Source organism: Lepidothrix coronata, unplaced genomic scaffold (assembly GCF_001604755.1).
Source record: "Lepidothrix coronata isolate B3197 unplaced genomic scaffold, Lepidothrix_coronata-1.0 Scaffold29, whole genome shotgun sequence".
Lineage (NCBI taxonomy): Eukaryota > Metazoa > Chordata > Aves > Passeriformes > Pipridae > Lepidothrix > Lepidothrix coronata.
Genome location: NW_016690209.1, coordinates 5,429,896 through 5,456,880, shown reverse-complemented (window position 1 = coordinate 5,456,880; position 26,985 = coordinate 5,429,896). Strand labels below are relative to the sequence as shown.

At 44.2% G+C, this 26,985-nt stretch overlaps 1 protein-coding gene across 8 annotated transcripts in view; it reads left to right on the top strand.

The window, feature by feature from the left end:
- The window catches only part of FGF12 (fibroblast growth factor 12), a 222,545-nt gene extending 204,280 nt beyond the window's left edge, over positions 1-18,265 (top strand). For 3 of the 8 annotated variants that reach the window (XM_017810789.1, XM_017810788.1, XM_017810790.1), the window contains 2 exons: positions 9,094-9,292; positions 17,842-18,264. In XM_017810789.1, the coding sequence (XP_017666278.1) occupies positions 9,094-9,292; positions 17,842-17,960 (318 nt within the window). In that variant the 3' untranslated portion in view covers positions 17,961-18,264. Of the gene's footprint in view, positions 1-9,093; positions 9,293-17,841 lie in introns of all 8 variants that reach the window. The other 5 variants (XM_017810786.1, XM_017810787.1, XM_017810792.1 and 2 more) reach the window with 3 other exon arrangements.
- The last annotated feature ends 8,720 nt before the right edge of the window (positions 18,266-26,985 follow it).

Sequence of the window (26,985 nt, the reverse complement as noted above, 5' to 3'; positions counted from 1 at the left end):
TCAAAATGGAAATTTTAGCAGCAAAGAAATTGAATTTCCAACCCTGGTCATGACAGCTCTGAAATTGGTTTAATTCAGGAGAGATCTTTCCAGCAGTACGAAAGATAGGGAGAGTGTTGGAGATGGTGTGTTTCCACTGAGTCTCACAGTTTAAATTTAAGAGTCTAAGCAGAGAGGCTATCTCAGCATATCAGCAGCTCAGGGTTGTAATAGGCCTGGCAAGTCCTCTTATCTTCTGCCAGCGTGACAATGAACTACTCAGAAAATTGGGCTGAGGACATTTTCTCTCCTCAGACCTCCACTCCACGCAGGGCTGCACTGTCAGGTAAGGACAAGCCAGTTTTGTCTGAGTGCTAAAAACTGTAAAACACTTGTAAGACTCTGCCTTACAAGGACTGGGGCTCACTCACATTCTCCTTCTCCCTGACATTGTTATAACTGCATTATTTAATTTGTGTCAGAAAGAGAGAGTATTTGCCTAAGAAACTCAACTGGAACTTGGGGGAAATAAGTTTCTCTACTTGCTCTGACACCTCCTGTCTGTAGGACAATCAGCAAGCCAACTGGTTTGTTTCAGTGCTCAGGACCTCAGCACAAAAATATAGAAAATAAGAGGTCTTGCCTGTCCTCCTGTCATTATGAGGGCATTTTTATTAAATGCCCAAGGCATTTGTATTGTAGTTTGAGCCTTTGAGGATGATTTTCATATAAATAATAATATGATAAATCTAATATTGACTGCTAATTTTCCACTAAATGGTTTCTTTTGACTATCAGAAGAAAATAATGTCATGTTTATAAATGCATAACCATTGCTTTATTTTATACATTGTTATTATTATCAATAATAATAAAAACAGCAAGATCACAAAAATAACCAAAGGCCACAAATCAATTTATTCTGCCCTGTGCTCAGACTCAAATCAATGCCAAGAAACATAAGAGAGATCAGAGGTTCAAAGCATCCCATCTGGCTGTGTTTCTAGGGTTCTTAGATTATTATTTTTCTTCATAGTTATTTCAGGCTTTAGCAGATGAGGCAGTACGATGCTAATTTAGGAAATCTGTTTTTCTTGTATGCAACTAACATATCTTCATCTTGTCCCATCTTGTCTCATGATCATTATCTCTGAATGCAAAGATGTATTTCTGGATACTATTTTGGAGTAAGCAGAGTTGATAACATTGTTAGTCATTTCAGACACTTTGTCAGGAAAGCAGAATGTAGAGAAGACAATAGATGAGTTGGGATTCCCAGGTTAGATGTTATCCTGGGGTTTCACCAGATCCCCAGGCTGCCAGGAATGCAATACCAGAGACAATGGTGTCAGAAGATCCCCCTTTATGGGAAGCAGTTGCTTTCCTGGAAAAGCAATGCTGAACTGGATGGGCCAAGTGCCACGTGAATGAGCTGTGCTGCAACTGCTACTCCAGTTCCTAGCAGTCCAAATTTTAAGAGGTTTAAAATTCCAGTTTTAAATAAAATCCAAAATTAAAAATCAAATCAGTCAAACAAATGCCAAATATACCTTATGATTTAAGAAGAAGGAATGAAAATTTACTCCATCTAACCATGAATTTGAATTTGGAGTCCGTCGTTAAGAAAAAGGACAAAATACGTCACTTGCTCCGTGTGCCACATTGGTGAGCAGCTCTGTGTGCAGGTTTCTTCAGATCACACTGCACACAGAGCCGTGCAGTCATTGGTACCCAGACCTTAATGACAGAGCCTGTTTTCTCATCCATGCTACCTGGGTTCTCCAGGGAGGTATGGAAGTGAGCAGCGCAGTGGAAGAGTCATCCCAAGCTATGCTCTTGTCACTCTTTAAGCTGAAAGCTGTGTTCCTATCAGGATTGCATGAGCAGCTCGCCAAAGGCCAATGCAGTGAATTTGGGCGTTTTATGAACTACTTGGTAAAAATGTGCCTGCATGATGTACAGGCCAAGAGCTGAAAGCAGAAAAACACAATACTGAGCTGCGGTGGGATGGACAGGTCTGAATCAGGACCCCCAAAACTCATCTGCTTTGTAGCCAAAAGGAGACCATGGCTTGTGTGGATCTATACTAGCTCATTTTCATGTGGGTAAGGGGTTATTTGGGGCAGAATGGAGCTCAGTGTATCCTGAAGAACGTGCCACCTATGTGCCTGGGCAGATGTCCTTGCCACTGCAAGGTTACCTTGGCCATGTCCATTCTGCAATCACACCTTTGTCTCCAGCGTTCCTCTGTGGTGACGTGAATAATTTAATCAGTCCTTGAACATGAAAAGGTGCTTTAGGACAGCCTTTGTCTGCATATAAAGATCTTCAGTCTAATTACAGAGGCTTGTCCAGCACCTGGGTTATTTTCCCCTGTCTAGAAATATTCGGTCAGCTCACAAGACTTAGCAGATCTGCACTCCACCTCTTGCATGAGTGTTTTAAAGTGAATCCAACTGAACAATATGTACCTTGAGCACAGAGTTCCCACAAAAGTGAGGGCAGATGGCCCTGTAGTTATATTTTCAGAAACAGTAAGATAGCTTGATAATGCTGCTTTTCAGCTCCTGGAGCTGGAGACCAGATCTGCATGGATGGTGATTTATTTGAAAATGTGCTCCCTCCAGCCCACAGATGGTCCAGGCAGAGTCAGAATACTTGCAGTTACCATATTACCTCATCAAGTGAATCTCTGCTCTGCAGCGGGGCTGTACACTCCCATGTAGCAGCTTGTTATTTTAAATCATATCTGCTCTCTCCTACTTCTAAAAGGCCACCAAGAAGACTTGTCACCAATCTCTTATGGAGCTAGAAGGAGGAGGAAAAGTGAAGTGTGAAGAGTAGAATATCACCTGCCATCTGGACAAAGATGTGATGAGATGTAAAGTTTGGATGCACATTTGTGGTTCTTGGCCGCATGCCAAGAGAGAGCTCAGCTACAATTATTTTAAAGCATTCCCAGACAGATGCAACCCTAGGTCATGGGAGAAGCTACATTGAGGCAGGCAGGCAGTGAACTCCATCAGGCTCTGTGCAAGGCATCATTGCCTGTGGGAGTGCTGCTGTGGTCTGTACAGGGCTTATCCTGTGAAAGACCTGTCCTGGGAATAAGAGTGTACTGGGATCAAGTGCTGTGGCATGAGGTTTGTGGTCACAGAATCTCAGATATTCAAAGACATATTTAGCCTCTGAACTTTCATGGGTTTAAATGGGAATCATGCATTTGCATTTCACCTGGAAGCCCAAGTGTCTTCAAGAATCCTGTGCCTTTGCACTTCCATACTGATTTCAATGCTGAATTTCTCAGTGCTGTTGGCATCAGAGGGATGTTGACAAAACCCTGCTCTAGCTGAGGTCAGTGGGGAATGTAAAATGGGCTTTACTAGGTAAAGAGCACCATAAAGCAGATGCTCTTCTATAATGCCATCCTTTTTCCTGGGATGGAACAGCACTTTGTATATACAGACACAGTGAACAGGATCCAATCGTTCCATGCTCTGCCTCCACAACCACAATGAAATGCCACTGCTGATAGCTGTGCTGATATTTATGATTCCTACTTAATATGTTTTAAATGAGTTGATGAGCTCTAAGTATTAAGACTAACATCAGTAAGTATCCTGAGCCAGATTCTCTGAGAGGGAAGCCTTGCCATGCCATAGACTTTGGTGCATTTTAGTGCTTTTATCCCATCTGAAGATCTGGCTCAGTAATTGTGCAGAACATAAAAGAGAAACCCATAAGTGCTGTAAACAAAGGAAAACTGTTACTCTGGGAGTGTGTTAGTTAGATATTTCAACACTCATAATTAACATCCCTTTCCTAAACTGTGGCACAAACTACTTGCAGAATGGTTTTTTTCTTTTATTGCTTCTAGTTTCAGTGACTAAATTTATTAAGTCATTAGGTTTGCTTGTGGATTTGTGTATTTGTTGTTCTCCTTTGGGTTATAATAAAAGGAGATCTTGAGGAAAAAAAAAAAGAGATCTTTATTTATCTGGCAATTTTGAGAATGTTTTTAGAGAAATGGTAAGCAATACAAACAAGCAGCCCAGTCTGAGGGGACACTGAGTGAGCAGCTGGATTCGAATACAACAACAGCTAGCGACAGTGTTCTGCTGACTGCCTGGCTGGCCCTGAGCATTGCACATGGGAACCTGTCACTGTTTCTGCCAAGGTCTGGAAACATCGGGGGTTTCTGGGGAGCAAATTGCTGGCTGTCATGTTCAGAACACAGAAGCACCATGCTGTTGCTTCCAGGGGACCCTTTCCTTGCAGCTCCCAGCTGAGCATGTTCAGTGGCAGGGATGCTCCCAGACTGGTACGGCAGGGGCTGGCACTTATTTCTTGAGCAGCACCAGGGCTGTCCGCTGCCCTGGCAGCACTATGAACTGCACCAGACTGGGTCAGCATTTTGTGAAGGAGCTGAGACCTCCAAGGGTGGCAGTGCATCTCTGAATGCCCTGAAGTCTCATGTCCACAGGTTTGACAGCAGTGCCTCTGCACTGATGTCTGTGGAACTTCTACAGATGTACAGAAGTGCAAAGGAGAGTCCATCAAACCTGCTGTGTTCAAGGCCCAGAGGCTGGGTTAGATCTACCTGACCAGGGCAGGTGAAAGCTGAGGTGGATTAGGAAAAAAAATCTGTCCTCTCACAAACCGCCCCCGGCCTGTGCAGCAGTGAGAGACAGATGGGGTCAGACATTCCCAGCATCTCCCTGAAGACCCAAGTGATATAGAGATTGGCTTCTGCCTGCAAGTCCCATCCATATTTCCATCTACAGATGGCAGAAGACACTATTGGGGTGAAGGCTAAATTAAACATGTTGTTTTTCTACACCAAAAATAAGTTTTGGGGCAATCATGGTATCTCATACCCTCCCTGAGCGGGTCTGACCCAGTAGATCTTGGCCCCTGCCCTCCAATGGTAGTTGCATCCATTTAGCTCCTTTTGATTCCAAGTGTCACTGAATGTGGTCTTCCTAATTTTCTATGTGATAGCTATTGTGGGTTTTTTTAATAGACTGTGCAATTTCCAATAAAACTAGAGTTAGCACAAACCAGACCTATGTTTGTTTGTTCAAAGCAAATCTAATTACTCTTCTTAATAGAATTGTCTTTTGTTCAAGGAATTGGATTGAGATGCAGAAAATAAGTTGCAAACAGATGCTAATCATTTTGCATGTAAATTACTAACATTTCTTTTACAAATATTTCATGCAGGTTTTTAGTTTAACAATTAAAAAAAAATTCGCTTTTCAAAACCACTTTCAGTAATGTCTGTAGACATTTAACAAAATACCTCCAGCTCTAAATCTCCAAGAAGTAAACAAATAAATGTATTTATTCACTTTGTATGCAAAAATAATTCATTCAAAGACACATATTTTACATGGAAGTTAAACCAGAGAAATTTCCTTTTTTTTTTTATTTTTTGCTACAAATCACCAGCATGCTCATTAATAAGGAGAACTGGTGGGATTTCTGAGTGAGCTGAGTTCATGATGGTCCTGACAGGGGACCTCTATGGACTTTGTGCAGAAAATAAGAGTCACTGTTTATTTCTTTGTTTAAAGACTGAAAAAAGACCGGTGATTAAAAGACAAAGCCATCTGTCCTCTCACTGTCTTGTACCTGGTCGTGCTGTTTCAATCAAGAAGAGATTTGGAAAAAATAATTGAGTGGGGTATGTTATAAGCCGGTTTCAAAAAGTCCCTGCAGCAAGTGAGGAAGTGAAGTGGGTGCTCATGACCCTGGTGTTTAGCCTCTCTTTATCCGTAGGATGAAGAGAAAGTATTGGATATCAAGTCTGCCCATCTAGCAACAGTGAACAACAGTGACCTTGTCTTATAAATTAAACCAAAGAAATAAAAATAAAATCTTGCATGCCCCAGAGGTCTGGTCAATAGATCAATGATTTTTCAAAAATACCTTCGGTTATCTCAGATTTCAGTCTGTGCAGCAGTGGCTGCTACAAACTGCTTTGTTAGTGTGAAGCCTGTTGTGCACACCTGCACTTTCCTCTTTCTTCCCAGCTCTTCTCAGCCCAAGACAATTGAAACAGCAGTTCCCACCTGATTAGACATAATTGCCACAATTAATTTTTACAGTGAAGCTTGTACAGAGTTTCTGCCATTAATATCCCAGTAGCCTTTTGTTATTGGTAGCCCCAAAGCCATCAGCAAAAGGCACGTGATGAAACTAGATGATGCACTGTAGCTGAAGGCTTGCCATTGGCCACCAAGAAGATGTCAATGAAGGAAAATGTAAGGGTTTGCATGTTAAAGAGATTTGGAAGAGTAGCCTGCTCCTCTGTCCTGTCTCCTGTCTGGTCATGTGGTTCTTCCTTCTCCATCCTCTTACTCATTGCGTCGAGTCCATACGTGGTAGTGGCCATGCCAAGGATTTGTGGTGCTCAAACCTCTAAAGTCCCCGTGGAATGTCAGTTTGGTGGTAGGACGAATTGCATCCTGGTGTGTTTGTCCCCACATGGCACAGTTGTTGCTGGTCAGGTGATATACATAAGAAGAAGCATAATAATGAATAAACCCAGTATTATTTAACTAGAACTTAGCTGTCAAATCCGTGGGTTTTTTAAGCTGCCGAAGGGACAGAGCTGGGGTGTTTCTTAGTGGTGTTGCCATGGTTTGTGTCCTGAAGTGCTATTTCAACTGAATTGTGGGGGATGAGGAATCAACCAGCCAACTCACAAAACCCATGGGACGCTTTTGTTTGCTTGTGGGGGAGCTTAAACATTTAAAGGAAATCAATATTTCTTCATTTTTTTCTTAAATCTTCATTGGGTTGATGTCTTTACATACATTTGCTTTAAAATAATAAAAGAATTTTGCTGCTTTATTGATACAAGTGGATATACAATACAGCATCTGCTTTTATGAACTACTGCTGCATGTCATAAAGTACTGTGCTGCAGTAATTTTAAAATAGATACTTAGCTGAAAACTTAATTTTCAATAACTTTTAATTAAAATATCTTTTTTTTCTTTCTGAAACAACATTTTCAAAATTTATTAGCTTTTATATTTCTTCCTCATTGAACATAGTCTTAGTTCCACATTGAAATTAAAACAGAAGAGGAAAATCCAGTTACCTCATGCACAGCAAATTCCATATTTTGGTCAAGTTGGGAGCTAACCTTCACAGCATAACAGTTTTTCAGTCCCCCTAAAGGAAATTTTCATGATAAGTTTTTATGGGTAATGGAGGCATTGGAAAGGGGATTGAGTTGTCCAGTGTGTTTTGAGAGCTGCTGCCTGGCTGGTCCTGATGCCAAGGGGTGCCCCCAAGCCAGCCAGCACAGGCAGCCGCTGCAAACTGCCCAGCTCCTGGGTGAACTGTGTTCCTCCCAGGCAAGACAAAGCCTGGAGACAAAGAGATGATTTAAGGAACACTTAAACACTGATCTTTGGGGAAGCTACTTCAAACACCATTTTATAGTGCTCTAAGTCATCTAGATCTCTCTTAACTTGTTTCACTCTTTTTTAAAAATATTTATTTCTTCAGCAAAGAAGACTCCCTCAGATAGGGCAATGTGACCTGTTGCACTGACGGTATTTTTATCTGTGTGGTGCTAATGATTGATGCCAAATTCACGTGTGCAGCACAGCTCTGCACTTTCTGCTGTGATTTATTTTCTGTGGCTTCAAGCCTGCAAGGATCCACGGGTCTGTTGCACACTGGATTTATTGTTAGACCAGCGACACTTTATATAACCCCAAAATCGCTTGGGAACACATACGTGAGTGTTGCTGAATGTTCAGAATGTTCGTTCTTAAGCAAGGTCTGCAGTAAATGTGTGGCATTACTCCAGAGGCTTTGTTCAGATGTTGGTCATGGGTTTTCCACTGGCAAGAATGGAAGCTCCCAAAGACTTGGGAGTGGCAAAGGCTTGGGAGGGAGCATCGCTCACCTGTAGCAGCACTTGCCTTCACTCGCAGGGCTTATAAATACCTTGTCTGGCACCTATTAGAAGGATTTTTTTTAAAAGCAGTTTTGCTTCAGAAAATGCATTTTCATTGTGGCTTGAACTTTTTTTGCAAGGATGTCATAGATTTTAGGAATCTAGTGGGAGAATTTGACCAGGACAAGTTTTCTGCTCCAGATCGAATTCTGGGAAGAAAACCCAACCCACTAACAACCGTATCTGACTCAGTGAAGGTTTGGGAGCCCGTTGCCACAGAATGCCCCAGCCAGCCAGCTCTTTTAAAAGAAATGTAATGCTTCTCTGCTGTAAAAATCCTGAAAAGTTACTGAGACACAAGTTCTGGTCCATAACTCAGTGTAGTTTCCTCCTGGAGACTTCATGCAAAGCCAGTGCAAGTGGCAAAGACACAGCCACTCCCACAGCTGGCATAGGCTCAGGGGATGTCTTGGACAGACCCACGTGTTCTCTGCTCTAGGGCAGGTGTGGAACCACTTCTCAGTATCTGAAGAAATACTTGTGCCAGAAATCTTTAAAATTACTTCTTTCTCTTTATTGAAAGATTTCCAGGCTTTGTGCCAGCATTTCCTCATGTCGCTTTTGAAAGTAAATAGTTTACTTGCTTTTGTACTCCCATTTCTTTGAATCCACTTAAATGGTTCAATAAACTGCCCTTTGCCTATAAGAATTTGAAGAAATCTCAATATTTTAGACAATGAGCATTGCACATTTCTTCCCCATCACAGGGAAGATACGAGCAAAGGCAGGGGAAGGCATCAGGAACACCAAGGCTGTCTCTGCTTCTCAGCTCTATTTTTTCTAATTTTGCTTAGTATTCCAGTCTAAATCCTGGCAAATTCCTGACTTTTTCTGCACACTTCTCATGCCTGTTCACTGTAGGCTGTTCTACAAACTGCTGCTCTGCCAGGGAAGGAGAGCCTTGCCTTTCAGCCAGGAGTTTTCTAGATGGGTGTGATTGCTGGGATCTGGCGTTGCTGATGCCTGTTGTTTTCTGTTGTTAACGAACTGCAATGCGTGACCGTTGTGTATCGCTCGGTGATGCCTAATTTAGAAGATCAGTGATTAATTCCTTCCATTGCTTTTTCTTCTCTCTCCCTCCCTCTCTCTTTCTCTCTCTCTCTCTCTCTCTCTCTCTCTCTCTCTCACTGCAGGATGTTTTCACACCAGAGTGCAAATTTAAAGAATCTGTCTTTGAAAACTACTACGTTATTTATTCTTCCACGCTGTACCGGCAGCAAGAATCCGGACGAGCGTGGTTCCTGGGACTCAATAAAGAAGGTCAAATTATGAAGGGAAACCGAGTGAAAAAAACCAAACCCTCATCACATTTTGTACCCAAACCTATTGAAGGTATGGAATCCACCCAGTCTCTCCATCAGTGGGGTATGGGAAGGGGGAGTTTGCAACTTCATATTCATGGTTTCCTGTATGGGGGTGTTGGGCTGCAAGACCAGAAAGCAAGGAGAATATGTATAACACTTCAGATAGGTGCTGGGCTTCACTGTTAGCATTTAATCTGTTTTCTTTCCCATATAATAAACTTTGCACATTGTCCCAAAGGGGTTTCTTAGCTTTGGGATGCTAAAGGGTGAATTTAAAAGTCTGGCAACATCAGAAATTACTGGAAAAGAAAATCAGCCATTGAGCAGCCAGCAGTTCAAATGGAAGCTGATCATAATGTTGGGTTCTCTGTGAGGATTTTGCCAGCGTATTTCAGTAGGTTTCCAGTCTCATGTAGAGTCAGTAGAGACCAGATTTATCCCACCTGATTTTAGACTTTGGTACTCTGTTTATAGTAACAGAAGAAAAATGCATCCTACCAGCACAGCTGTGGATGTACTTTGTATGTCTACCCTGAGATGACTTAAATCTGTTTTTTCTCACATGTAAAGACATCCTAGTTAATCACCAGGGGTAGAGAAACCTTATCATACTTGTCCAAAGTTAGATGGGATGCTGTCACGCCATAGGTCTTCATCGCATTGAGACTTCAGTGAAAGTCATGGAGCTGAAGTTTTGCCCTCCTGCTGATGCCTGTACACTGCTGAAGTGTGCCTCAGGCTCCTGCCAGGGCATTTTGCTTTTTGTGGGCTGGCCCCTGATAAATGGAGAGATGTACTGTGATGACCCCAGTACTTAACAGATACTAACTTGACTCTGGAAACAACTCTTTTTCTGCTGCTTGGGAAAAGCACTACTTCTTGATCTTGAAACTAGGTATGCCTTTCTGACCCCATCTCAGACCTGCCAATTGCCACCTCAGGGACACAGCAGTTCAGAGCTGGCCTTGGCTGCATGGCTCTGTGCTTCCTCTCGCTATCCCCATGTTGGCTGTGGGAGAAGGGATGAACTGATGTTCTCCTAACACTCACAAGTGGTGGAGGCCACAGCCAACTCCACACAGTAATATCTGTTTTAAAAGCTTCCCAGCTCAGGCACAGGGGCAAGCAAGTGTGAGTGAAAGGCCAGTTCAGGAAGGCAGGTTGAAAACATGTTGGACCACTGAAGCAAAGCACAATGAGAGAAATTCATTGCAGCATTCCCAGAGTATCTGTGGCCTTTGCACGGGAAATGGATGTGTTGAAAGGGCGGAGAACAGCCTGGAGCTGCTTGTCCTGTGCTTGTTTTCAACAGCTTTTCTGAGGCATTAGTGGGATTAGTGCCCTTAGCCCTCATTGAGTTGTGCTAAGGAACAGGGCCTGCTTCAGGCATGGAGTCAGTCATCAGTTTCTCTTTTACCTTGGCTGGGAGAAGAGTCTTTTGCAAGCGCCAGCTTTCACAGCTGCGTTTTCAGCTCCTTCTGGTATTTCTTTGCTGCCTGGTTGGGTGTTGGCACTGATCAGTGAGTTCCTTTTGAATCCAGGCTTCTTTTGTAATACAGCATGCATGGTGTCTGCCGAACGGCTCAATAGTTGTCTTCTGCATGCATTAAACTAGGCCATTCCTGCGGCTCTCCTCATGGAAAGCCTTGTCTTAATAGAGGTGCCTGACCCCCAGCAGAGATCTCATTGCAGAAAATGCTGCTCTGGCTTTCATTTTGAAAAACCCATCCCAGCCCGAGAGCTTCCCTTTCCCGCAGTTGCATCCTCCCACACTTGCTTCAATCACAGCTGTCACATAACCTCCCGAGCGAGTGAGCGCTTTAGAAGTTGGCAGCCAAATTAAGGGCTCCTCCACTCCTTCCCTCCTCCACATGCTTTGCAGTCAGCCTCTGTGAGCGCTGCTGCATCAAAGAGCTGGCAGTCTCCCAAGCCAAGGCACGTGTCAGCTTCCCAAAGCATTCAGCTGTCTGGGACTGTGACTCCAGACGGAGGACTCTGTTCCCAAGCCCAAGATTCATTGTAGGTAGCAGAGGCTTGCAGGGAGGGTTGGAGTAAAACGAGCTCATCTCCACGTGACTTCTCTTTGCTGCATCCATCAAAGTCCCCGTGAGCAGAGCTTGCAAGAAGAGATGTTACAGAAAAGGGGCAATTCCTACCCTGTTTTAACAGCTTCTTTCTTTGTCATGACTCTAAGAAAATATTCAAAGCACTCTCTTGCTCTGTTTGCATGTCCCTTCTGCAGAATGCTGTGGCGTGCCCAGCGTGTGGGCTTTGCTACTTATTCAGGCAGCAGCTTCCATCCACAGGAACTTTGCAGCTTCCAGCCACAGAAACGCCCCCAGGTTTCCTCTTTCTCAATCCGGTACTGCCACCAGCATTAGCCCGATCACATGATGGCTGACACAGGAATGTATGCAAGGAGGAAATCTGCTTCCCTGGGAAGGAGAGGTGTCACATACATTGCTAGGAATCACTTCACCCACCATTTCAGTGGCAGTTATTGTTGAGATAAAACTTCCCAGTTGTTTGTGATGAACAGAAAAATTGTGCAGCAGTTTAGCGAAGAGAGTGTTTGTAGGGAAAGGAAACACGAAAAACCCAGATTGCTCGCCGAGCTCTTTTGATTCCTGTTGTTTCGTCCTGCTTTCTGAAATCAGAAGTCTTGTTGAAATTGCAAATGGGCAGAAAACTAATACATAAGGAGGAAATATCCTCAGAGGTAATATCTAAGTACTACATGTGTGTGCATGTGCATATATACACAGTAGTATCTCTATATGGATGTATTTTATCTGTGGCTTTCAGCAGCTACAGCTTTCTGCTGTGCTAAACCCACAGAATGTTTTCACTCCTGTAGATTTCCAGGATGCTGTAGGTATTCTGTACGAAAGTCAACAGATACCAACTGGAAAAGTTTTGGGTTTTGGTTGATAGGATTTGTTTGTTTTTTGAAATAGGATTAAGCTTAATCAATATGAAAGCACAAAAAACTTACTAAGTAATAACAGGGGAGACGTTAAGTTCCTCTCCCATCTGTGCACAGGCAAAGCCAAGGAAAACAGCCTGGTAGGCAGCAGTTGATGTACTGTGTGGTGCCAGTTTTGCTTAAAAACACACATACGCAACACATTTCTTTTGATATTTTTATTTCTGATCACTGATCTTTCAAGCTAAATGAGCCCTAAAGTGTAGACATATAGATTGAACTAGACTGCACAAGAAACGAGCTTGAGTGTAATTGTCACTTGGACAACAAGCAGTGTTTTAGAGCAATTTCAGTCTCTTTAAGTGTCTGTAATGATTAGTGCTGGACAAACCCTACCATCAGCAGTGCCTCTTGTTCTTCTAAATATCCTAACCCATCTCAAACAATGGGAGATGTTTCCAGTCACTTAAGTGAGAATATTGTCAGATTCTTATTGTGGATGTGCTCTGTTGCTTATATTTCCTTCTTGAGGACAAAATTTCCACATTGCTCTCCCACAGGCGCTACATTTCCTCTTTTGCCTGGCTGAAGCTAGAAAGTATTTTTGGTGGCAAATCTGGCCACAGAAAGCAGAAAATCTCTTCCTCCCTCTAAGTCAGCAGAGCAGCCCCTAACTCCAGATTTATGGTGCTTCAGCCCTCATGATGTGAACACCTCTCAAATATGAAGGTGACCTGTTAATGGCTAGTCTGGATCCATTTATTATCACTGACAATCCAAGCAGCCAAATCTTCCCGGTGTGATTCCTCAGGGATGCAACATCCAAGCTTTCTTAACATAAAGTCCTCAGATGTTGCAAAGAAGTACAAGGCACTGTTGAGTAGGAAGATGTGATAGCCCTAGTGAAAATGCTTCAAAGGTATCAGCTTAATCCACAAAACATGGAGTCGTAGAAAGGCTTGGGTTGGAAGGGACCTTAAACATCATTTGGTTCAACACCCCTGCCATGAGCAGAGATGCCACCCACTTGATCAGGTTGCTCAGGGCCCCATCCAGCCTGGCATTGAACACTTCCAGAGGTGGGGCATCCACTTTATCTGTCTTGCTAACACAGCTCCTCTCTTGGGTCTGTCTTTCAAGTGAGCAGGCTTTGGTATGTTTTCTATCCCACACTAACTCACTTGTTCATCTGTCAAACTCCCAGCGATCTTATTAGATGGCAAATGTGATGTATTTTGACCATGATTTTGGCTGGCTTTTTGTCATCATGTGCTGCCTTTATTACCTGAACAAAGTGTGATTCCACCTGGCAGCATCTTTCACTTTTTACCACCGGATAGATGCGAGTTCAAATGCCTCTGAAATGCATCAGCTAGGACTGGGTTTAGAACACAGTAATTAGAGACAGAAAATGAGGGTGCCTAATCACTCACTCCCTCCTGCCCCTGACTGCTGCTGCTCAGACAATTAATTCTCTCCACTGAAGCATTAGCTAATGCAGCCGCTCCTGCAGATACCAACACCCGGAGCTGTGGCATCTGTCAAGGGGAAGAGCCTGTCTCCGGGCTGCCTGCCAGAGGATGTGGGCCCAGCCCTGCCCAGACCCCAGCCAGGCTCCATCAATGTGTGGTGATCCTGCAGGGCTGGCGAGCTGCCCACCTGCTGAATGGCAGCTTAGAAAAATTTTGGTTCCTCCTAACTTGTGATAGTATGGGGCAGGGAAAGCCAGGAGTGAAGATGGATGGATGGGATATTTCTAAGGTGCTTAGTAAGCTTTTTGACATATTCTAGAAAAAGGAAATGGAATCTGTTGCATCCTCTGAATCTCCTCAACTTGCAGTGATGCCAAGTGAGAAATACTAGGGTCAGGACACAAAATATTGATTCCTAAACTCAGGCAGTCCCTGGATGATTTCAATGTCATCATGTAGTTGATGTGCCAGTGCCATGCCTGGGAAGCAGAAATGAGACTGGGATCCTGTGCCAGCATGTAAGCAAGAGATTGAGCTGTTTGTGGGTGACAGGAAGCTCCCTCCATTTGCCTTCAGAAAAAATGGTCCCTGTCATGCCCTTCCTCCTCACTTTTACCCCTAGTCTCCTTCCCAATTTGTGAGTCATTTTTTGTGAAAATTTTTTCCATGTGCCTGTGAGTAGCAGGCACTGCTGGTTAGCAGGGGAGCAGGGAATCGAAAGCCACAAGAACCAGTCATGGGCACAGGTCATGAACGGCACTGCCGTTCACCCCCTTCCATTAATGCCTGCAGCTCTTCAGCAGATCAAGCTAGCAGCACTTTCCAATTAAAGCATGAATATGGATGTGTTGATTGGAATCTAGGGCATAGGAGCTGATTATCTGATTGAAGCTCCAAAGCATTAGCTTGGTTTCCAGACATTAAGGGCTGTATTTGGCTTGGTGTGTGGGTGTGGGTGGGTGGGAGAAGCAAGGCAAAGCAGGGAGGAACTCTTGTTCTGGCAGAATTGCTCATCCTTCCAAAGCTCCTTGTGCTCTGTGCACCAGCAGACCTCCCAGGCGTCTGGGCATGCTGACTGTCGCACTGCTGCTAGTTTAACCTCAGTGCAGGTGACAGGACAGTGTGCCTTCACACACACACAAACACCAAAGAGACCTGCCAGTGAGTGCTGCCAGTCCTGAACCACAAAGATGAACTTCAAAGCTGGGAAGATCTGGGCACTCACAACAGTCCATTTGCAAACACCCCCCTCCCCGGTCCATGACTAACATTTCTGTGCATGAGTCACGCTCAAGATTCCTCAGTACAGAGAGTAACAAGCTGCGGTCCAAGAACTTGTGTTGCACAACACGTTGGACTGTCCTTAAAACCCCCCGTGTGTCCATGTTCACACACATCCATGTATCCATGTGCACACACCCCCATGTGTCACGGTGCACACGGATTTGCAGCCACTGCTGAACAATGGCCATAGCTCAGCACACGTGCACAAGCCTCTTGTGTAGGAGAATATCCAGGCACTCTCTTGTGCAGGATGCCATGTAAGTACTGCATACACTGATACTGTAGGTGTATCTAAATACTGAAAATATGCTTGTGTTATGCTGCTACAGATTTTCTGGCATGGGCTGTTGGCACAGCCTGTCTGGTACAGAGGCTTTGACAGCTCTGTCTGAAAAGCTGAGTGTAAGCAGCCTCCAACCATGCCCCACATCAGTACTTGTATCATGCACTAGACTGGAAGATAAACTTATAATTCCTGCCCTATTTGCTTGCTACATACAGGGTTTCCTTTTTTGGTAGCTGCAAATGTTGTTTACTTCTGTAACATGGTTTATATTCATTACTCTGTGGGCCTTGTTAGCAGCTCACTGTTTTTGCCCAAAGGCCATGGTCAGGCCAGGGAGTTGAGGAAAGGCAACATACCATGGTGCTACTGCTACAGGCTTTGCTTGTGCTCAGCCCTTGTGGCCCAGCCCGATGGGATTTTGGGCATGGGTGTGGGTGAGATGAGCTTGGTACATGTAGCTGCCTGGGGGAAGAACTTATGGAGGTCCCTCCACCTCTGACTTGGGACCAAGGAGGTCAGGAAGAAGGCAACAGTGCACTTGAGGCAGAACTTTGTGATGGAATGTCAGGGGTACTGAGGCAACACTGCCACAAATACCTAATTCTGCTGGGCAAACATCACATCAGAGAATAAGGTCAGTAACAGAAGTGATGTACATCCTCAGTGCTTATCAAAGGGTCTGCAAATCAGGATAAGAAATCGCAAGGGCACAGGTGTTCCTCAGTTGTTAAACGTTTCCTACTTTCTTTAAGATTTTATTAGATACGTTGCCACCATCACCATGTTGTTGAGTGACACTCTCCAAGGTGTGAGGGGCAGCTCAGCAGCTGACAGGGAGTAAGAGAGCCCTTTTCTGTCTGTTGCTGCCATGCTACACACTGTCCTTGCAGCACGTGGACAGCATCAATAGTCTGGGCATGATGGGCAGTCCTGGCATTGCTCATCTTGGCCCAGGCCCATGGGACAAGTCCTTCATTTTCTCTTTTTTCTAATTTTCATCAAAAATATCTCCAGTAGCAATAAGAGCTGGCAGAGCAGTACCTTCCTTGAGCCATGCTGGAAGGCCCAGTGTGTGTCTGTGTTTAAACTGCTTTGAAAGCCTTACATGAAAAATACTCTATGGGAAAAGTAATATTTTTTCACTGCTCGTATATTCAATTCAATATCTTTCCTATTAATACACAGTCGACTGCACTTTATCTCTGTCCTGTATTGTTGCACACTGCTATAACTGTTTATCTAGTCAGGAGTAAAAATGCAGAGCAATAATGTCATTTGCAGTCTGCCTCTAATTGCTGGGATTTATTTGCAAATCAAGGGAGGTTATAAATACAAGTGCTTACATCGCCTTTTCATAGATAGGGTCTTTTTTTTTATTACTTCAGATAATTTTTGAAGTTTTGTTCTGGTTGATTACCCAGAACCAAACCCTGATGGACTCTATCCTGTGTTGGAGCTCTGTGCCATTGTTTGTGATGTGACAGCTTTACAAAATGAAGCAATGCACAATCATTTCTTTCCATTCTAATTTTTGTAAAGATCCAGACATGACATTGGCAGTCTGAACTTACCCTATGTTCTCAACTCCAGTGTGCCTGCCCTTGAGATGCCTCACTATTTCAATCACATCTACACCGTGCCACATTTGCAGTGAGCTCATCAGAGATGCTCCCCATTGGTGTGAGGCATTGAGCTGCTCAGCCCATGCCCCTGCTCTGGCACACCTCACATGGCAGAAGGACAGCCATGAGGACTTAGTCCACATGGTGAGTTGGATAAATGCTTTGTGCTGCACATGGGGACATGGGCATGAGCCATGCCTTGGGCAGACGTTGCCTTCTCTGCCTGTCTAGGTTCCAGCAAGTACATTTTTATAGGACACACATTGCTTAGCCAGGGTCTGGAGGGAAGGTTCCCTCCATCCACCCTGTTCTTAGGTGCTGCCACATGACCACGCAAAGCGGGGATGGCTCCTGGCTTGCTGTCACTGAACTCATCTCTATGTGTCCCCTCATGGTCTTGGCCTTGTCTGGCTGTCTGATTTACAGAGGAAAAAATAAGAAGTGCTGAGAGCAGATCTCAGCTCTTGGGTGATGGAGCCAAATAGGCTTGAGTCACCAATTCCGTATCCAGAGCTCAACACCCAGAAGGCTTGGATGGCTCAGATGCACGTGTAGTTTTGTTTCAAGTCTCTCAAGGGTTTTTTTTGGAGATTGAGGGCTGGGAACCAGGTAATTCTTGGACCTGTTGTTAGGTAATGATCGGCATCTCTAGACAATACATGGTTCTATGAATTGGAATGTTTATTTTATATATATGAATATAACATGAAAAAATCATAAAGCACAGAAAACCTAGAAAGATTTATCTGTGAGCAATCCCCTGTTTCTCTCTGTGCCTTTGGAAGAATCCTGAGACAGAAGCAGGAGCAGCAGCGAGGGCAGGTAACAGATCCTGCTGGGTAACGGGATTTATGGCTGGGTCACTGAGGTTTCTGTGCGTGTTTGTCTTGGGCTGGAATTTCAGCCTCATATACAAAGAAATAATTCATTATGGTCACGAATGCCTGTGACTTCAGTGCTGTTAATGGATGTCTTTTCTGTTTGCAGTGTGCATGTACAGAGAGCCATCGCTGCATGAAATTGGAGAAAAACAAGGACGCTCAAGAAAAAGTTCAGGGACACCAACCATGAATGGAGGCAAAGTTGTTAACCAAGACTCGACATAGCTGACAAATTCCCTCCCTTCTTCCAACTCCTCCCCTCCCACCCACCTACCCACCCCACCTGGCGAAACCACACTGAGACGATGACAACTGAGCAAGGCAGGACCTACCGGTAGAGGCTAGGAGTGCGAACTCCAGAATCTTTCTTTGTGTAGGACGAGAAAATCGAATCCCAGATCCTGCCTGTTGCAACGTTTTAAAAAACAACAACAAACAACAACAAAAAAAAAAGTGAAGAAAAAAATGTTTTAAATCAGGACTCCATTAACATTTTCAAAAGCAAACTGTTTGCTCTGTGATCAAAGGGGGAAAAAAAAAATCTCATCTCTGCATAATAATAATAATAACAACTAATAAATATAATAATAATAATAATAAAGATGTTACCTTTAAAAATAAAACAAAGCTTTTGGAAAATTGAACTTAGCATATGATGTGAGAGAAACACGTGGGAAATGCAGCCTGGGACTGTGCTTTCTGTCTTATACTTTCACCTCACATTCACACCACTGTTTTTAACACCCCTGCTTCCCTGGGGATGGATGGGATTTTTTACAAAGCAGGAAAGGTAGGGATAGATTATGACCCTGTTTGCTCTGCTATCAGTAAAATATGGCCTGTCCGAATTAGGAGTCTGACAGTTATGGGCAATGAAGTAGCTACTCTGTATTCAGCTTTTTCCATCTACATTCAAACACTGCGTAGTTATTTGTTGCTAATGTCATTCCGTGAGTATGTTTGACCCAAGTCTGGCATTTTATGCCTTTTTATCATAATTATTTATATTTATAGGCTTGTTTTACTGTATTAGTTGCTGGGGGCATTTCAGAAATGGGTTTTCAGGTCGCACAGGATGAAGTGATCATATTTATTAGGGGAGAGTTAGGAGATAAAGGGAAGGACGGATAGCTGCTTGCTTTAAAATAGGAAACAGAGCAAGAAACGCTACTGAAATCCTTACTGTCAGATGGAAATGGTGAGGCATGTGCTGTATGAGTGCGTAACGCAGGGATTTCAGCGAGGGAAGGAGGGGTGTGGGGAGGGAGCAGCTGTGGGGGAACATGGGTGGTTGTGCCTGTCCAGCTGTGCCAGGGCAAGGACATGCTACCGTGTCCTTCCAGCAGCTGGGGTCTCCCTGAGTGTTATGGCTCCACACATATCATGTTTGACACGTTCAAAGCCAAAGCTACAAACCCCTCTAATCCACAGCCTTACCACTGCCAGGACTGTGATGGGATGAGGCCCCCTGAGATGCTGCAGCAGCCTGGGTGTGGGTGTGGGCACATATCTTGCCAATTCCAGGGCTGCAGATGCTGGAGAAGCACTTCAGAGGTAACGAATACACAGCTTGGGAAAGGCAAGGAAGAGGGCAGTGGGGTGAGGGATGCCCAGCACTGAGCCCACCTGCAGTAACGAGGGCATTAATTTGCAAGGCTCTTCCTATCTGGACCTCTCCTTGTAGTCTGGAGGTCAGCAGTGAACCACACACCCTTGCTCCTGGGTGGAACTGAAGCAGGGCAATATGGGCAGAAGCCTCTTTCTCTGACCATACGCATTAACTTCAGTCTCTGACCTCTTTCAGCATGCAGGACCTGCAGGCAGGAGGGTCAAATGGCAGCAGCAATACAGCTGCCGTTACAAAAACAGGCACTGCCCTCGCCAAGGCACCTGGGAAGCCTTTGCTGCTCAGACCATGGGCTTCTGCAAGAGGTGAAAAACAGAACTGATGGGTCAGAACGGCACTTTATACAAGGGGAACCAGCCTAAAGCCTTGCAGTTACAAGCTGGGTGGGAGAGTTTGTGTCATTCATAAGTGACACACCAAATACCACCTCAACTGTTGAGGCTCCCCTGCTATCCCTGCCAATGCCTCAGCTGGCCGGTGCCACACACACAAAGCTGCTGTGACTGTGGGAGAGGGGAGTGCCAGGGCTGGTCGTGATGTTCCTGACCTGGGTGCCCCCGGCCCCACGGCACTCGTCAGCGCTGGGGTGTGTCAGGGCTCGGTGAAGGGCTCTGTACAGGCGTAGAGCAAGTGGGGAAAGCAAAGACACAGCCAAATTTCAAGGTTATGGAAGACTCCCAGGATCAGCATGAAGGAATGAATTTCAAGCATGTCCTTTTGTGTTTTGAAAAGCTGAAACCTTGAAATAAAGGGCCTCTTGCCATGGCTCTGCCACTTAATGCTGCACCTGTGAGTAGCCCCTAGTGCTATAGGTTATCTGGGGCTGCCAGTCATGCTGGAGAGACTTGCTGTTGCCCTCTAGTCTCACGACACTGGGGCAAGGTCACAAACACGTGCTCAGCTTGGGAACACACCTCCAGCCCCATCTAATTCATTGCCTACATTTCAGCTCCCTCACAAACTAGATAGCACCCCAAGTTAAGGTGTGGGGGAAAAGCTTACTCACTGGAGATGTACATTCAAAGAAATGGAGTCTCAAGACCAACACACTGAGATAGCAGGTCCCTGAACTAACCAAGCACCAAACACCAGGCCGTGGTTTTAGTCACTGAGCCACAGCCTTTCCAGCTGTCCTTGTGGAGGGAAGTGCAGCACCTACCACGGAACAGAACACCCACAGCACACCATGATACCACAAACCTCTTCTGCACCCAGCCACCAGCAACTTGCCAAGGGCACTGATGTCGTCAAGAGCAGCTTCAGCATGAGAGCCTTAAAATTGCTGTAACCTTGTGTGCAGGATACACTTTGCCTGAGCCCCAGGAAGCTGAGGACAAGAGCAGATCCAGTCCTACCATGTGCTGATTTTTCCATTGTGCGACTCACCACTCTCCATGCTGGGTTTTGTCTTGTTAAGAGTCTTTGTCCAAATCATTACAGGAGTCCTTGGAAACGCCACATTCAGGCCTAAATGTCAAAATAATCTGCTCCTTTGGTCCATGGTGTTTGAGCTAATCACTCCCATGTGACAATCACTGAGCTTGCCCAAAATGAGAGCCAATTGCTCCTGCTTTCACCCAGCATCTGTGCTGCCTTGGAGCAGGTCTTCTGCCATGTGTTGAAGGTAAGTGCTGGCTTTCCATGCTGCCTGCTTAGCCCAGGCAAACTGTGAGCCACATATGATGGCATAAACCATGATAAAAACTCTCCCACATACCTTAGGAACCCTCCCACATAGCTGTGATTTTTTTGACCTCAAGGAAGCTGCAAAAGTCATCTTGTGGTGTAATGCAGGGACACCTGACATCATGATAGCCCAAAAACCAGTGAGGCTGCACAGCCCAGCTCCCTAGTGTCCACAAGCACCAGCTGCTGACCAGGAGCTGCTTGGCTCCAGGTGCCTCAATGCCCTCCATATGCCTGGGATAGTTTGGGGAGATCCACAGATTGCAGGTGCCATGTAGGGCTTCATGCATTTTTTTTTTTTACACAAGTACCTTGCAAGCTTACTCTTCAGGCCATATCTTGAGGTGATGTGGATTTTGTTGATTACCCATCTGCCTCTTCCCAATCTGCAGGGAAAAGGGGAATCCACAGAGACTGTTTTGCCTTTTGAAGTTCCTACAGCCTCTTCATTGCTTCTTCTGTTCTTGCTCAGTGTTAAAGTCTAGCTGAGTGACGTTTCTTTTGTTTCTTTAGCCACACATGCCACAACCATTTAGAGAGCTTTGTGACTCAGTTTGGTAATATAGTGACTACAACCCTTGTCTGGCTACAGATGACAAATTCCCTTCCTAGCTATGTTGGCATGGCATTGGGAAAATATCTGCCACAGGAAACAGCAAAGAAAAGTAAATGATAAAAAAGAAAGATGTTTTCGTCTGGCTTGGCCCATGGTTACTGTTAACTCTGGTCAGCCTGCAGCAAGCCTTTGCCCTCTGAGTAACAGATGCTGCTATAGAAGAACCTGGATGTTAGAAGACAACAGTAGAAAATACTTCACAGAAATATGGGTATATTTAAAGCATTCATTTTGCTTCACCCTGTTTTTAATTGTGATGTTGACATGGTTCTGCCAGTACATGCTGTGCAACACAGCTCCTGTCTCCTATGCATCAAGGGCAAAACCTGTTAACATGGCTCCTGCTTGGACCATAAGGATTTTCCTAGGAAAAAAAAGCAGAAAAAGCTACCAGTAGAACAAGTGTGCCATACTGCACCAGCAAGTTCTGCCATGAGTGTCAGCACTGGCATGTGACAATGTGCTATAAAGCAAAGCTGACACTCAACAAAGCAATTTATGAAAGTTGTCTGTCAACAACATTTTTGTGTTTGCACTCAGATAGGTTCTGGCTGATAAAGGCCCACACAACCCCTCAAACTGTCACGGGCCTCACTTCACACCTTTATATCTTAAACTGCACTGATTGTGCACCAGAAGAGTTTTGGCCCCAGAAAGGCATCATTGCCACACTCTCAGCAATGCTGAAGAAGTGATGGTGTAAGCACCCAAGGCTGATCAGATCCAGCAGGAAAGAAAGTGTGCCATCCTTCCTGGTTCCACGCCAGCAAAACTGCAGCATAGATGCATGCTAGGCATGAAAAAACAACTTTTTCAGGACTACAATTCCTAAAAAAAGAAAGCATAGAGTTGTCATTAGTTACAGCACACAAACCCAACCTTTGCTAATGGCATGCACTAAAATACATTAGTTTTAACATGTGCGAGATGTTGGCCCCAAAACATGTCCAGCACTAGAACTCTATTAACTGAGCCATCATTTAGCCCTGGTCCTAGATGGCAAAGATCAGTTTGTATGTCACTGCATCAAGGGAATTAAAAACAAGAAAAGACACAAGTTAGTACCTCCAGGGAGAGATTTCTCTCCCAAAACTGAAATGAAGTTGTTAGTTGCTGCTGTGGGATGACCCACTGCACAGACCTAGGAGTAAAATCAAAAGAAACACCACTGCACTTCCTCAGTGAAGCAGAGATGTTTCCATGGCATTCACGTCTTCCTTCTCCCCCACCAATGCTTCAGTCTTCAGGGTGATGGAAGGCTGTTTCCATGGAGTAGAAGGCATCAAGGCTTACATCCTCCTCACCAGCATGGAGTGAAGCTTTACTGCTATGTTTCAGCTGCTGAGCAACAATCATGGCATCAATCAATTTCCCAGTGTTCTTGTTGGACACCTTGATTAAGGATAAAAAAAAAAAAAACTAAACCAAAAAACACACACACAAAAAACCAAAACCAAACCCAAACCAAAACAAAACCCCAAAAAACCCCAAAACAACAACAAAACCCCCATCCCCAACAAAACTCTAAAATAATCCCTTAGCCAGGTTGATACATCCTTAGCATCATGTTTAAGCATGTCAAAACTTCTTAAACATTCATGGTCACAGAGTTAAAGCCAAGTAACTACCCTTTCAGGACAGAGGATTTCTTTTCATGATACTTGCATAATGAACTGCTGCACGCACAGAAAGTTGGACATCTTCCTAGCCTACCTCCCTCTTGGACTTCAGGCACCTTCTCTACGGCAAAGGAGCTCTAGGTTAGTATGGTTCCAGGGCTCATCTCACCAGTGCAGACACTAGGAATTGTGGTGATGGACACAAGGAGCTCACACAAACTCCAGAGCATTCCCAGCTGAGGTAACTGGAGGATCAGTGCAGAAAGATTTGACCATTCATGGCCTTCTGGAAAGGACAGGATCTCTGGTCAAACAATTGTTTGAAAAGAAAGAAGGTAGTTTGTTTCATTCAAAAGACTGTGGTGCAGGCATGGGAATCTCATCTTTGGAAAATGCCATTAATGTTTACTGAGCAATACAAATGGATCTGGGCTGTCTCAAAAAAAAAAAAAAAAAGGCATTACCAATTATTTAAAAAAAGAGTGTCTGGGTATGGGATCTGAGGAGCAGCAGAAGATAACCCTCCCAAGAGTCTATTAAGAATGGGCTGTATATTGTTCCATTTTCCATGCTCATTACAATCACTGCCCCAATAATAGCTGCATGCTGTGCCTTTCTCTATTCTAGTACAATTTTCCCCATGGGAACTAAATAACTCAGTTTAAATACTGAGCAGAGACGGTAGAAGAAAGTAGTATGTTTCTGCTGTGCTACCCTTATGTGCAATCTGCATCTTAGGTAACGGGTTCTTTCTTTCTACCCTTCTTTCTCGTAGCTTGATACAAAGATGAAGGGGCAGCACTGGGGAGGAGGAACATGTTGGTCAGTCAAACTAAATGACATTGTGAAGGACAGATTATGTCAGACTTAATGACTTTCAGAAATTATGGATTCAGTGAATTTTAATTCCTTGAGCTCTAAGAAAATTGCAGGGAGAAAAGCAACCAGCAGCTCCATCTTAGTGCCAGTCCCTAAGCTAGGACTTCGGTGACATTTAAGTCTCTATATCCAGCTCCTGGCTTGTCTCCTACATACAGCAATGCTTTCCTTTCCCAAATGTCTGAGTTTCCCTGGGAGATCATCCTCACTGGGTCCTTGGGGCATCCTGCTCAAAACAGGGTAGGGCAGTTCCTGCTCAGGCAATGGTGGGACTCCAAACTAAGTGCCCTGCTCAGGCTTTTAGCTGATGGTCCAACCCAGAGAAGCTCCTCACAGAGCCCTCACCAGGATACCACACACCTTTTCCAGATATTCCAAGAAAGACAGGAAAAAAAGGCTCAATATTCTGGGAAATTTTGTTTCCAAGGACCCTGATTTGTGCAGACCCCATAGCGAGAACCCCAAAATCTGAGATGTCAGCTCTCCTGCTATGCTGTTCCCAGCCTGTGCTCCTGGTACTAGAATTCTCCACCTGCCAAGGAGCAGCTCTGAGCAGGGGTGTTATGAGGATCACAAACCTTATGAAATGATCAGATGATAACGGGACCCTGCAAAGGCAAAGAGCTTCTGATTTGACTGTGCCTCGGAGAGGTCACTTACATGCTGTGACTCTGACACTGCCACTTAGTAATTTTATTTTCCAACTTACTGCACAAGCTGGCAAGAGAAACAGTTTCGCTCAATTCACCATTAGACAAAAAGCCAAGTCAGTGCATAGAGAAAAACCTTTGCTTGACATCAACTTAATCTGAAGATCAAAAGGAGGTGTGTTTAACTTTCCATTATCTTAATTTTTAATTTTTACTATTTTTTTGTGCCTTCTGCCATTAGACAGCACAGCAAACAGAACTGATGGGGAAAACACTGACTTCTGCTGTGGAAGCAGAAAACGTTATCTCACAAAGAGATGGGATACTGTGGTGACTCCCAGCTCAGTTCCTCTGGGCTTAACATGGGGAGTTTTCACATGAGTATCTAATGAACTCTCACAAGGTCAGATTTAGTGCACTGTGAGGCCTGTCCTTCAGTGTAAACTCAGGTGATTCTCCCAGTGAGGTCAATGGGCTGCCATGTTGGACCTGAATCTGAATTCAAATTGTGCAGTCAGTGTGTGGAAACAGAGTTTCCCAGGAAAAGCTCCCTATGGGGATTCAGAGACCTAAATTTACCATGAAAAAGATCCTAGTTCAAATCACCATCTTTGGATTCCACTTACGTATTTTTCCCTGTAAAAACAAAACAAACTTCTAAATTCTATGCTCATCTCTGTTTTCTTGAATCTCCAAATACAAACTCTCGACTATTATAGAATTTTATTCCTTCTGTGGGATTGAGGTCTTTTTTAAAGTGGTAGCATTTAAAACAACAAAAAAAAGCTAAGTATTGGCAATATCTAATGGCTAAGGAGCACAATAACCTAGCTCTAGACATGCCCATAACTTGGAGTTCACATCCATGTAGAAATTTAATTTCAACTGTTGCAGTTTGAGCCCATCTATTATTAATTTAGTAAAACCATTTTTCTGTTCAGAAATACGTTCCTTGAGAGAAGCTACTGCAAACACATCAGCAGGTGGTGGCTTCAGAGAGAGACAGAATGGATGCTTTCCTGAGAGTCAAAGTTGGGGGTACTTTAAATAGAAAGACATGTTCATCACTAAAATGAAATCTTTCCAAAGGCAGCATGAACCGGTTCCAGGTGAAGGCTTTATCTTTTCTTTGTAAAATAGTTGCCTGCTCTTACAGATTTGCAGGAATAAATTTTATGTCACGTTAATTTGTACTGAAACAACTGGCAAAAAAAACCCAAACAAAAAAGCCCCATCAGGTCCGTACTGCTGCCCACCTGGATTTTGCTTTGTTTTGGAAATTTTAAGGAGACGAGAATCAAACTCACCCTCAGGGCAACTCCAGTGAAATCAATGTGCAACCCTGGGATTTAATATGGCCCAAGCCTCATTTTCTCTTTAACTGCAGGAACCAAGGTCATTTTCCCATCTGGATTTTGCAGAGACTTCTGTACATACTGATGAGTTGTACCTTTTATCAAACCTTGACCATCATTTTCAGGGCTAGAAAATAGTTGCATAGTGTCAGAGGATCAGAGGAAATATGATGAAAACTCTTGGTGTTAAAATCCAGACCTTATATTTACTACGTGCCACCTTTCCTGTGTCCCCCAAATCCATATACAGTATCTTTCCACAGTTCAGTGCAGGAATTTGTCCTCCTTTATCTCCAAAATCTCACAGTTAATGCCAGATGACACTACTCATCCTCTATCTTAACTTCAGCAAAGTTCCTCTTTTCCACGTCTGTAGGATTTATCTAACAGTGCAACCAACATTTTTCCGCTGATTGAAGGACTGAGAAAAACAAACTGTCACTTCTTCTTTTTGGAGGGAAAGTGTGTCTATCTATCTGTCTGTCTATCTATGCCTGTAGCCCTGTTCCCCTCTTACCTACTCAGTAATACCCCCTGTACCAGTACACGTGGGGTCTGAATGGATCTGACCCTGTAGGAACTCTGATGACAACAGAGCATTGTGCAGTCAAGATCTTGACTTGGTCAGCATCTTAAAAAATGCTTTTGAGTAGTTGAGGACAAAGGCAATTATTCCAAGTTCCAAAAAAGTAAATGGGTCAAAAAATGCATAAACGATTTGCTGCAGACACCCTCTCCATCAGCAGGTGATCTGTATCAGACATGCTGGCCAAGGCTCCACTGAGACATTCAGCCTCATCATGGTGAAGAAGACATCT